The following is a 14,230-nucleotide window of genomic DNA, read 5'->3' as shown; positions in this document are numbered from 1 at the left end:
ATTTTGGCCTCCATCACTTACATTGAAAGCACATTTGAAGGGGATCTTTTAACAGCCAGGATGAACAGGAGGAATGATTACAGCGAGGTAAACCTCTTTCATTGTTCATATGAGCACCTGACTGTTGTTTTAAGACACACTTGAAAAATTGTGAATCTTTCCTTTAATAAACAAGATCTATAACTGCAATTTAGCCCCAAATCACCAAACTAATAATCAGACAAACATCATACGGAATACAATTCACTTTATTATGTTATACATAAAGGATAATCATGTTAAAATACAGTATTGTATAAAACACTGCCATGGTTATGTACAATTAACAAGATTTTGTTCAAGACTCTAAAAACATACAAAATAATCAGAACATGAGAAAATCCACCAGATTCAGCTAGTTAAATATATATATATATATGTCTGATTAGTCATCATCTGTCTTTTCAATATTGTAGCTGTATCTCAGAGCAGCTTTACAACTTTACAACAGAATCATTTTTTAAAAAAGCAGGAATTACAGTAAGTCCAGTGTCACAACATTGTTCAGTCATCGAGCCATTACACTGTAGGTCCCACATAAATAAGACTAACAGAAAAAATGCATTCAACTAAATGCACACTGCTATGCAAGCAGATATCAATGGGTAGCGACCAGGAGTAGACTTGATGATTTGGGGGCTGTACAGAGCCACGGACTACCAAACACACAAAGCCTGGCAGGTCTTAAGGAGACAAACTGTTTGTGTTTTCAAATGACCTAATTTATGTGCACAAGTTAACAATTTTGCGTGATCCTAACAGATTGTAAGGGGTGCCAAAGTTAATACAACATTGTTTAAACAGGGAAACTCCAAAGTACAGCCATATATCTGTCCAAAAAATAAAACATGTACTCAATCCAAGTGGCTCATTTGCAATTGAACAGTTGGCCTGACAACTTTCACTGTACATTTTGCACTGTTAAGGTAACTTTGACATGAAACTCTATCACTTTTTATGGAATAACAGCCACTGTGGCCACAAGTGACAATTACTGAATGATGGTAAAATGTAGTGTAACAATAGCACAAGCAGAGAAGAGTCATTGAACTGACTCAGTTATGTTACACAGCAATATCTATCTGAATGTGTGGAGTGCTGACTTTAGAAAAGGGGGAGATTTATTGCTTATAAATTAAACTTTTAAATTGTAAAAGGAACAATGCATTATTTCTTCTTTCAAAAGTTACATAATCCCACTTTAAACAAATCAAAACAGTCAAAATGTTGATATTATTATGTTCTGTTAATTGGTGAGGACAAATTATTATTTCAACAACAGGTTTGAGTAGTTTTATGCATGAATGAATCATTCTAGTACACAATTTAATAATCTGTGTGCAACAATTTAGTGTTATTTTTTCTCCCTAACACCTGCTGGGCTCTGTACTGAACTAACCTGATCATGTTCTTTGTTTTTAGCTCTGTTGTAGAAATTATTGGAGTGGCACGAAGACAAAAGCTTAACATCAAATAGCTCGATTATGTAATGAAGGCGTAAACCTGTCTCTAGAGTAAAATAGTTTTTATGTAAGAAAAGAACTAGTGTTTGTTAGTATGTTATTCTGCTTTCATTTAATGGGCAGTCACCTACCTTTGAATAATGTTAACATCATATACATATGCAATCAGGAACAGGACACCTGCTACTCACTCAGTGACCCCTCTAAGACACAGTTTCTTACAGCTTGTAAGTGACCATGATTAAATCCTCTCAGGTATCTTCCGATAATAACTTGGCAGGTAGCCAGTGGAAAGAATGCCCGCTATGCTGCTATGGCGAATGTATGAAGAACTGGTTCGTCAAGATGAACAGATAGCAGCTTTCAGGCTCTGTTGAAAGCAGCCTCTTCCAGTCAAGTGTGCTGTAAGAGTTAGGCTAGATGCATACACTGCCTGTCTGAAAGTGCATTCAGTTGTCAAACAAAGCAAAACAAGCAAAACAAGTGTCACAACTGACTGTTGCTGTAGTAAAAGCTTCCTCACTGCATGTCACACTTACAGTCACAGTATTCACATGCAAGACATTATAGATCCTTCATTTTACCACACAGAGTGGAATCTCAAATTACTTTAGAATCTGTTATTTCATAGAAACATCATTGATGTCTAGATTCAAGTGGATTTGATTTTGTTTCGCTGCATACAGAATGTTTTTTGGTTCCTTTCGTCTTTCAACATGTCACGGCCCCGTCAATGTTCTAATAACGGTTGGCATCGTCGTAGGAGGTCACGTCCAAGTCAAAGAAGTCCTCCAGCTTCCACTGCAGGGTCTCGAACGTGGGCCGGTCCTGCTCGTGCTCCTTCCAGCAATCCATCATGATGTCATACATGACTTTGGGGCAGCTGGGAGGGCACGACATCCTGTAGTTCTCGGCAAGCTTCTGGACCACCACGTAGTTTGTCATGCCTGGAAGAACGACAGAGGGACGTGATTACTGATCTAACAGTGTCAGCCTGGAGGGTTTTGAGACTTTTGAGTTACACAATTCATAGGACAATCAACAATCTAACTGTCTGGCAATTGTGAATACACCAGGACCATTTTTTTTGGGAAATTTCCATGTTCAGAGAATCTGGATGATGAAAGTCTTACCTGGGTAAGGCATTTGGCCAAATGTCATGATCTCATACAATAAAATGCCAAAGGACCAAACGTCAGATTTGATGGTGAACTTGTTGTCATGGATGGCCTCAGGAGCGGTCCATTTCACAGGGAATTTGGTGCCTTCTTTGGCTTCGTACACATTTTCATTCTCTTTCTAGAAACAGAACAAGGCAGACAATACAGATTTTAACTTCAGTCAGTCAGCTTTGCACTTTTCTATCATGGCAGGACATAACTGGTCGTTGGAGGGATATTTGATGCATGAGGGGTGGTTGTATGATAAGTTGATGCAACAGTTTTTTAGATATACATTTACATTTTTTGTAATTAGTTAAGGGAACTACGATTCTTGCTACATACAATAAAGTTGCACAGTAAGTGTAAAACCCACCATGAAGACCCTGGCCAGGCCAAAGTCAGCCACCTTGCAGATGTTGTTCTCCCCCACCAGCACGTTCCTGGCTGCCAGGTCTCGGTGGATGTAGTTCTGTAACTCCAGGTAAGCCATGCCGGCTGCCACCTGAGCAGCCATCTCAATCTGGTCAGAGATACGCAGTTTGGTACCCTTGTCCTCTGAAATCAGGGTAGAGAGCCACACAGTGAGTCACAGTCATATATGTAGAGCTATAACGTGGCAAACTAAGTAAGAAAATGTTTTCAAAAAGGAATTATTTGGCCTATTTATTTTAATCCAGAGCAATTTCCTTTATCTATAAAGACACATTTCCACTTATTTCTATTAACTTTTTTGCTGGAAGTTGGCATGCCACTCCCCTGACCCTTTGCCCCCATTATGGCAATATGACAAATCTTATTAAAGATGAACAGGGTCAAACTGCTTTGTTCATTTTCTTTAGAGGGATTTTATTAACTTTTAGAGGATTTTTTTACAGCCTCACATCAATTTAAAACCTTGTTATGAGCAGCATTATTCTTGACTGTACTGACAATGAGGGAGCATGGATTTATGGCTTTTTCATTTAAAGTCTTGTAGAAATCCATACTGTAATAACTGTAGACACTGTTGTGTGTGCTTCATCTCGAAAAACATCCTGGTGCTGCATACCACAACTCCAAGCCTCAGAAGTTGCCCAACAGCACAATGTGAGGAAGTTAAGAAAGGTTTGACTTTAGAGCACTGGTACTTGAATACGTGGAAACACATTGCTGGGGGAATGAACTACTTCATATTCAGTAAGAGAATAACTGACCAGAATATCATGACTATGAATCTCAAGCTGAAATAAATTGTAAAAAGGGATCAGTCATGAGTGACCAAGTGCTTTTAATTTTTATTGTAACATTGTGTTGTTTTGTATGTGTTGAGTTTTGTATATTTGTATTAAGTCCAATCTAGTGGGCATTGCAAACTAGCTTAGCCCATAAATGCTGTGGTATGTGGCATTACCCTGTCATGTCTACTTATCCTCATAAAAATAATAAAAACTTAAATAAATACATAAATAATGAGCGCTGGCTGACACTTTGACCCTGTATGTGTGAATTAGGGGTTAAGGTAGGATAATGTAATGATCCTGACTTTGGTGACCTCAATTAATTCCCTCCATAGCTGTGCCAAACTTCAACCTGAGCAGAGATCTAATCAGTGAGAATTACTAAAACACCTTTAACCTTTAGAAAACCTATGAAACATCTGGCCAGGGACTATGTCTAACTAGAAGTCATAAAAGCAAATACATAACAAATATAGAGAGAGAATATATGGCAACAGTCCACATTATGCATTATACTTATGTGACTTTTCTCTGAGATGTTACAGTAGGAGAGTGTGTGGTGAATTATGGTTGATGTGGGCCACCATACAGACTGTCTCAGGGCTGCAGACATCAATTCCACATGACTGCTCCTCAGAGTGACCATCACTCTGATTGGAAGTGACACTACATCTTTCACACTACAGCACAGCACGTCTGTCTATGAGGACGCTACACATGCCACAGCAAGCAGACAAGGTCAGAAACTAAGCAGACAAAAGTTCTCTAGTCAAAATACTAATCATCGTCAGGGTCACCCTCTTTCCACTCTAATTGTTTCTATACTGTATTGTTTTGTTTTGTTCATAGAGCAACACTGAAAAAACAGGTACTGGTGACCCAGCATTTGAACTTGCTACCATGATGTTTAAGTCCATCCAGGAATCTCTGTTCTTTCCTGTAATTCTATACTGCTGAGTCTAACAATTATTAGCTGCCAGAAAAAACAATAACCCCATTCTAGGAGTAATCAGTAAATCAAGTGATCAACCAAAGCCCAACATGACATAGTCAAAGTGCTTGTTTTACCCAACCACCAATCCATAACCCAAAGATATTCTATGTACTATCATATATGGCAAAGAAGCATAAAATCCTCACATTGGAGAGGCTGGAACCAGAGAACGTTTGGCATTTTTGCTTGAAAAATAGCAATTAATCAATGATGAACATAGTTACCAGTCAAATGTCTTTCAATATACTATTCAATTGTTCAACCTCTACTCAACCAGCAGTGAACTCAAACTCGAGTAGAGATGAAAAAGATGTTAAAGGCCTGGACACACTGAAATTTTCAAACTTATTTAACAGCTTTAATTTAATCAAAGTACTCAAATAGCCTAAAAAATCAGTCCAGTGCATCTGGAAGCATATACTGTATATGGACTATTACTGTGCAGGTACTTAACTCGAAGGTCTGAGCTCCACATTTTAAGTTGGCAATAACTGTGGCTTACAGTCTGTCAAACTGTAAATTTGACATGTGCTGCAGTTTGACGTCTGTTCACAGTTAATGGACCAGTGTGTAAGATTTAGTGGCATCTAATGGAAGGGACTTGGCAGAAATGGAACATAATATTTATAAGTATGTTTTAATTAGTGTATAATCCCATGAAAATAAAAATCATGTTTTTGTTGGCTTAGAACGAGCTGTTTATATCTACATAGTGAGCAGGTCCTCTTCCACAGAGCCACCATGTTGCACCGCCATGTTTCTACAGAACGTACAAACCAAAACACTGGCTCTAGAAAGGGCCTTTCATGTTTTTGGAAGGGGAGAGGGAGGGGAAGTGTATTCATTTGGTTGCAATCTGCAACCTCACCACTAGATGCCAATAAATCTTACTCACTGGTCCTTTAATCAGTACTGAAGGACTGCTGAGGAGGAACTTTGGAGGAACTTTATATTGTATCTGTCAGATTGACAGTAACACTGAGGTAAAGCTTAACCAGGACCCAGGCTAGTCTTGAGGATGAGTTTCCATGGCAATTTATTTAAACCTCATTTACGAAACAGAATTTCCTGAAAATAACCATGACTTAGTGAAGTAAGCCTGGCTTAAATGATACTTAATGAGACATCTGTTACCATAACGTACCTGGTTTGAGCCCATCCTTGGACTTTCATCACATCATCCTCCTTTTCCGATCACCATTTTTCCTGTCACTATGCTGACAAAACTGTCCAATTAAGGCAAAATGTCTCCCACCATGTTTATTAACATGGATTTAGACATACTACGTGCTACTCTGCAGGCAGATTTTTACAGCAGAAACAACACACACATACACACAAGATGACTAACCGATGACATTAACCAGCTGTAAAAAGCAAGCAATCAAAACAATTCTCTTCCTCGACATGATCTCAACTTGTCATGTCATGCAAGCTTAATACCATGATAAAACTAGGTTAACATTAGTACACATCAGAGCAGAGTGAGCTTGACTCCTGCAGCTAGGCATCAGTAAGATCTGAGTCAGTCAAACACTTAGATCTACAGTATTTTTTCTTATTAATTTAAGCTGAATTATTAAAGTAGAAGCCTGAAAAACAAGACCTATAAGCATTCAACCAGCATTCAGCATTAAAATCTAAAAAGAATTAAGTAAAAGATAAACTCTTTGAATGAAGTAGAGTAGAAATAGGGACAAACTGTAGGATGTAAAATGTTTCTCTTGCCCTGGGATAACTCTCTGTACTGCAGCCTGACCTTTACCACAGCTTGTGAGATTGTTTCCAAAGACCAGCAGCAACAGTGATGGACTCTGATCCCATCATAAAGTAGTAATAACTAATAATCATGTGTGTAGATGAAAGCAGGGCCGTCTTACTCTGCAGGTAGTCCAGCAGGCTGCCATGCTTCATCAGCTCTGTGACGATGTAGATGGGCTCCTCCATGGTACAGACAGCGTACAGCTGGATCAGCTTAGGGTGCCGCAGTTTCTTCATGATCTGAGCCTCTCTCAGGAAGTCCTCAGGGTCCATGGTACCTAAGGCAGTTGTTCATAGGTAGAATATTAGGAGCCAAACTTTGACTTTGTGATTGCGTGGTTAGTGACATCTTTGGTGATACTCAGTATGTCGTGTAATATTTCTACACTCACTTTAACACAGATCCTTTGGTTTTCTGTCAATGAACACTCAGATTCTGCAGGTGTTGCAGTTTTTTGTAGTTTTGTTTTGGTCTGTTCAGCCTTTGCTGCTAATTATAACTATCCAGCTCCTTTTACATTTATTCCAAACAACTAATTGTGCCTGCTTACAATTGTAAATCCATTACCAGATAATCTTAATGTAGAATTTAACTTATTCTTATTCTAGAGAGTGGAAGTGTCACAGATACCAACGATAGCTACATGGAATAAAACCTTTATAATATCAAAGACTACAGCAGTTGATGTTGAATTGATTGCATAGAGCACTGGGTGATTGTCTAGGGTTAAATCTTTAGTTTAGGTCCTATCTTAATCCAACATAACTCTCAGTGAGAACAGGAAATTACATCTGAGGTCCCACAGGGCTCCAACTTAGGTGCTTAGGTTTTCTTTTCTTTTCAATTGGCCTTTCTTGGTAATATCATGTACAGTGTCCTCTCCTTCCACTGCAATGCAAAGATTCTGACAAATAATTCAGCAAATTCAAAATGATAACTTCTGTTTCTTCCTGCACAATCTGCATGGCATAACTTCCACTGGGGATGGGGAGACAATACCCCCTCACTTTTCAAAATCCAATCTTTTTGTGCCTCTCACTTTAATTGTTTCAGGTTGATTTTCTATTTATTAATATTCTCTGACCATTGTTCTCTTACTGTCAGCCACCTTAGTGTAGATTAGAGAAGAACTGAGTTGATAAAAATGTTGATACACCCATCTGAGTCATCTGCAGTTATTACTGTGTGCTCAAAGCAAAATGCTTAAAGGATAAGGCAGTTTTCTGTATTTTTCTTAATGTCAACAAATGGCAGAGCCAAACCTACAATGAACTAATCCTACTTTCAAGTATTGTGTGTGTATCCAAAGCCCGACATATCTTATTTCTCTGTGCTGTAGACTTCCGTTGTTGTCCAAAAACTATTAAACACATCAATGAGCCACACCGCTGCACTGGATGACATGTTGATTCACCACAAAGATTATGGTTACATTAGTTTGTTTAGAAACGGCTCCAAAGACTAATAACAGTAATCATGTTTTCAGTCCCTGGAGAGCAGTTCCGTGTAAAGAAAATGCCACTGCTCATGCACGGGAAAAGGGATTTTTTTTCTATACTACTATTATTATGGAAGGCATAATAACCAATTTTATCAAAATGTGTCCCTTTTTTAGCGTAATTGTATCCTCTCACTTCTGAGACCAAACCTTAACCATCTGGCATTTTGGCAACTTTATGACGTCTCTCGCTTTGCTTCTCACACTAAACCTGTGTCCAGAAAGTCAGGAGAGATCTCTGAGAGCTGAGATGTAGAATTAATTTTCACATTTTACTGATCATGTATTGTTGACATAATCCATAAAATCTAAATTATTATTAAAATAAATCACAATGACATTTGTGCGTGTTTTGTATTCTTTAAAAGCTCTGTTTTTGGATTGGTGCTATACAAATAAAATAGAAGTACTCTTTATATCATGACAGATAACACCTTCATTCAGAGAGAAGTAGACATTAGACTTTCTGCCACTGGATGAAAAGCAAGAAGTGTGTACCAGGTTTGAGGGTCTTCACTGCGACTGCTGTGCTGTCGTTCCACAGGCCCTCAAAGACTTCTCCAAACTGACCGGCTCCCAGCTTCATCCCCAGCCTGATGGATTTGCGGTCAATCTCCCATTGGTCCACCGTGTTGTAGGACAGACCGTGAGTCTGTGGGGCCTCCATCTACACATACAGGAAGAGCCACTATTTGTGAGTAAAGCAATAAGACTTCAGCTGATGGAACATCAAAGTTACTGAGGTGACACAATGACTTCATACAATATAAATAAGTCAAACTGACCAAAGATGTATTTGTTTTGTGTTTTACCTTTCTGCATGGTTCACTCAGACGCACACAGAGGCCATCTGACTGTCCGGAGTAATGTTGCACTAACTCCTTCAGTGTTGCAAAATCCTTGGTCCTCGACACAAAGTAGCGACCATTTTCCAGTTTTTTCAGCTTGTAATGCTTCACCCTCCCATTGTCCAGCACTGAAAGACAACATGCAGTGATACCTTTGACTTGCTGATGTCATTATACAGTAGCATGGCCTCAAACATACAGTACACAAATACATAAAGATTATTATAATTATTATTATAATTAAAACAAAATTATTCTTAATGAATCATAAGTATGCGGTTATGTTGCAGAACAACATACCCCTTTCTGCTAGAAATTATGTTTATATACTAAGTTGTTTTCCCAATTATTTTTTCGTTAACAAACCTAATTGCTGCCATGTTCACAGGCAATATTTTTTCATTTAATTCATATACCGCACTGAAGTCGGAGGGAGGTGGTCAGGAGTGATGGGTGTACAAGACATAAGTCACTGCGGACTTTTTCAGTATTAAACAAAGACCATGACCCTTTCCCTCTTTGCAAAATTGCATATTTTGACAGAAAACAAATAAAATACATTGTCACTGAATATTTTCCTCTTACATTCATTATCAACACTTTTGAGACTTGCCATGTAGGTTAAATAGTTGACAGAAAATGTAATTCAGGCATTACATTTTCTTCCAAATGTATTTGCTGGCGCAATTTAGTAACATATAAATGTAATTTCTAAGAGACATGGTTGGCTGTAAAAAGTTTTTTCCCCCTTTTGTAATTCTTCTGAATTTTGTGTTATATTTGTGTTATATGTTAAAAAGAATGCTTTTATGCTTTTCATAAATTAAAAACATCGGTCAGCATTTCCTGAATTAACTGTGCATTAATTACAGATACAATAGCTGAAGTCATATATTGGCCAATAATAGTAAACCAATAACTGCTCAATCAATATTGTGGATTCCATTTAATTACCTGTGTAGAATTATCAAAGCGGAAAATACAGTATGTTTTCACCTATTCATTTACCTGGTTAACACGTACAATTGGTGAATGAAGCTGGAGTTAGTGATTGTGGAATGAATCAGCTCATGAATTGAGTTTAATAAATAAACATGGAAAGAATTCGGCCGTGATGGAAGGAAGGAGTGTGGGAAGGAGCAAGGCCAAAGTGAAAAGATAGATTAGAACAAAGAGAGATAAAGTTATCACACTGGTTTTATGGGAGCAGAGACTTTATTTATTTAACTTGATGACCTTACAATCATCAATCACTGGAGTCAATTGAGGGAAAGAGTGAGTCACTGGACAATGCCCAGCTATTAGGAAGTGTGTGTTTTGTGACAGAGAAGTATACAAACAGCAGTATGCTAACTTGCATGAGCTATCTGGGAAAATAATGTTTATCACACCAAAATTTGTTGGCAGTGCTTTTGGAATATTTTTCCGACATTACCACCAAATAAGTTCTTAAGTCATTATAGGTGAATAAATATTCTGATACATAAAGCCTGTTCTGTTTCAGTTTAGCTCTACTTTTAGTTGTAGGGACTACAGGTGAAAATTAGCTGGCTAGCTAACACTGGCACAATGACTCTTTAAATGTCATTCATGCTCATGTAGCTAACTTTTGCCAACAATGTAACAGTCTGCAGTCTCACAGAATCTCAAGTAGAGAAGAGTCATAAAGTCAGAGAAGTGTCTCAACAATTTTACAGTTACTGTGAACAGCAATAAATAAATAAAAAAAACTAGCTAACGTTAGCCACAACTGGCTTTGCTGAATTGAGCAATTAACTTTTAACAATTAACAATCCACTTTTTGTTTGAAAGATTATTTTTTCCTTCAAAAGTTACATACTCTCACTTTAATACTGAATATGAATCTGCATTGCCTGTTTTAAATAAACATATCAACAAAAGGTGTAAAATCTACTTGACAGGGTGTTTTTTTTTTTTTGTATTTTTTAAGCTGGAGCTGCTATAGTCTTGTCTTAACTCACCCGAGAGGGAGAGCTCTCCTTTCTGACTTTCACAGTCCCTGATGAGGAAGGCGCCTTGTTCGTTCCTTCCAGCCAACAGCATCTTCTCTGCATCCTGCCTCTTGACGTCGTGAAAATACCATCTGCAACCAGAATTTAAGCAAACAAACAAGGCTGGTCAAACATACGGCTATTTCTGACTATTGCAAGTTAAAGCTGGAAAATATTTTTTAAAAGATCAAATTATGAATTTTATGAATGTCTTACTGACTTAACAATACAACTTTCAACTAATCAAAGGTTTGACTATATGTGATTCAGACGACCAGGCAAAGCAGCCGCCCAGGGGATTCAGACCATCAGAGAGCCTAAAGGCTGAAGGTTACAATTACTTTGTGGTAGTTTGATTGCTTGCAAATTGGTTTGGTAAGACTAGGCTATAACACCTGCATCCTACTTCATCACAAAATCTTAAAATCCAGTCTTGAAAGATAACTCTGGAGATATTCTACTTATTTACTTATTGTCAACAAATCCCATGAAAACATCAAAACCAACAATAAATTTATCTACTAATAAGTATCGTCTGTGTATCAAAGGCTGATATATCTTATTCCTCTGTGCCACAGAGCTCCATTGTTGTCCAAAAACTATTAAAAAACACATCAATGAGTCACGCAATGTTCCTACATTGCCATGAACACACTCACACTGTAGTTTATTTTGACTCAATCCCACACACACCATCCCGCTGCCAGAAATACTCACTAGTGCACCAAATGTGGATTCATCCGCAAATTGAAAATAGTCCCCAACAAATGCTTCAGTAGGAACCAATGGGAAGAGACAAGGTAGGGAAGTCAGGAAGTAATGGAAAACGCTATGGAGTGCTGGTTTTTTTCATCATATTTGTTGACAATAAAAATTATATAGAATAATACCAGCTTCATCCCTAATGGACTTTCTTTCTATTATTATTATACTATTATTTCAGTCTATATTGTGCCGACATGATGCATACTCCTTAATATAATGACCACAAATGACTACCGGATACTCACATTAAGCAAGGGGGTCAATGGGGGCTAACAACTGCCACAGGTCCCCCCAAGCAGATTAATCCAGCCCTGATTAAACTGAGAGACACTAAAGCAGCCAATGACATCTAACCAAAAGCTCAATCCACAAGTCAAGAATCTCTTACAGGTAAATCAGGTCAAGCTTGCTACAGGTGAGCCAGTACAAGAATGAAAACATGATGACGTTTAACATTACACACAGTTTGTCACTCTGATTGATAAAGGCTTGCTACTAGATGTGATAAGCAGCATGATCCTACAGTATGTCAGTGTATTATGGAATCAATTATTTTCTATTTTATATCATGTCCATCAAATCTGTGACTTGGTGAAACTGTGATGTGATACCTTCACCGATCAAGACTATTTTTATTTTTAAACAAAACTGGAAAAACCTGTGTACAGCTGGGCAGAAACAGGTTTCACTGAGATGCCAAGTAGGTTGAGAACACATCAATTGTTTTGGACTATTTTCTTGTGTTTTCAACTGACCTATAAAATAATTCAGCTATACATGGCAATAAAGAAAAAACTCCTCTTTTTTGTACAGTATCTGAACATGTCAAAGCCCTTACTAAACTTTTAAATGGCTACCGGCAACCAAATTGAAAAAGGTCAAGTACCTAGTTTCTGTATCTGTTCAGAAGGATGTTGTCAGGATAGTTAAACAGCCCATAAAGTTGCCCATGGAATGCCAACAAAGGCATTTTACTGTACTGTTGATGTTTTTGGGGCCTTTCCCTCATGGGAATTATTAACCCCTGAGTCTACACTTCCTGCTCACAGACAATTATTAACTAGTGTAAGCCAACACTGAACACAGTGATCAGCAGAACAGAATTTTATAATGTCTTACCTCTTTTGCATATCATAAAATAACTAGATTAATAGTGGACTCATAATTGTATATTTGTCAGAGGGTATTCCAAAATCTTTAACAGTCAATTTACAGCTGGAAAACCACAGGTTATATGTGTTGAATAAGACTGGAAGTTTTTTTATGTAAGCAGCCTTGGAAATAAAATTTATTTTAAGCATTTTACAGTAGAAACAAAAAAGGGAAGTCTAAGATGTCTGTTTTATGAATCTTGTGATACAGACAGCAGGGGTGATGACCAGCGGTTATACTTACGGTTCTGCATCGATACTCTCCACAGGTGCCACATAATTAGCGGGGATATATCCCTGTTTGGAGGCTGAAATCCCGGTGAGCGCTTTGGCAAACCACCAATCACCAGCACTTTTATCCAGAGCCTCCAAAGTATCCCCGGAGTTGAAGCTCAAGTCCTCCTCAGTGCGAGCAGAGTAATCGTACAGGGCGATGTAATGATTCCTGGGATTCCCAACGGGCAGTGGCGGTAAAGACCTGTTTAACTGAAAGTCCCGTTCTGAGATTTGTGCACCGGGATTTTCAATAACAGTGTCAGATCTGTCTTTGTCCTGACGCCTGCTCACATCTAAAGATTGGCTCGGCTTTCTAAAACATGCCAAAAACCCCTCCCAACACACAGAACACCTCATTTGGATCTCCGTATTATGGTTGTCAGCCATCGCAAGTCATTCTGTCTCAGGAATGAAGACGGAAATAGTTTGGGAGAATCCGCATTCCATAAAACAAACAGTCATTTTAATAATCCCAGGATAGCAGTGGTCTTTGACCTCAACGCACGCTCACAGCTGACAAAATAATTCTTCTCTGAGGGAGGACTGCCACTTCAACTTTTCAGTTTCCTGGTTGAGATTTGGGTCGGGTGCCAATCACCTGCATCTGTCCAGGAATGGGGAGCGGCTCACCTTCAGTGAGGTATCGTCATGTGCCCTCTGGTGACTGAGGTGAACAATAGCAAATGTAATGATAAACAGATTCCTGAGAGTGGATTGGGTTGAAAATGAGTCATGATTTTTTCCAACGAGTTTCATGACTCTCGTAATTATGAGATGATAAGGAATCCCTTTTCCTCCAGGAAACAAAAAACGATGAAATATCAAAACTGACTGAAACTAAAATAGTTAAAGTCCATCTTCACTCAAAATATGTTTATACTCTTCTTGGAACAATAATGTGTGTCTGATATGGTTTTAAATCTATTTAATTTCAGATTTATTTTTTAGATATCTTTATTGGTTTTAGTTTTAAGGATGACAAACATGACATAAGAAAACATAAGAGCACCTTATTCTACACAAAACACACTGAACAAGAACT

General features: G+C 38.1%; 1 protein-coding gene across 1 annotated transcript; it reads right to left on the bottom strand.

The window, feature by feature from the left end:
• Window positions 1–230: 230 nt before the first annotated feature.
• frk (fyn-related Src family tyrosine kinase) lies at window positions 231–13,835 on the bottom strand. Its single transcript, XM_044377245.1, has 8 exons — window positions 13,157–13,835; window positions 10,967–11,088; window positions 8,949–9,112; window positions 8,635–8,803; window positions 6,757–6,915; window positions 3,039–3,220; window positions 2,636–2,801; window positions 231–2,449 (listed from the first exon to the last, which is right to left on the bottom strand). Exons 1-8 carry the CDS (start codon window positions 13,573–13,575, stop codon window positions 2,241–2,243), a joined length of 1,590 nt encoding a protein of 529 aa, XP_044233180.1. The 5' UTR covers window positions 13,576–13,835; the 3' UTR covers window positions 231–2,240.
• Between the last annotated feature and the right edge of the window lie 395 nt (window positions 13,836–14,230).

This window comes from Thunnus albacares, chromosome 16 (genome assembly GCF_914725855.1).
Source record: "Thunnus albacares chromosome 16, fThuAlb1.1, whole genome shotgun sequence".
Taxonomy (NCBI): Eukaryota; Metazoa; Chordata; class Actinopteri; order Scombriformes; family Scombridae; genus Thunnus; species Thunnus albacares.
Note: the sequence above shows the minus strand (reverse complement) of the source record. Positions and strands in the feature narration are given on the sequence as shown.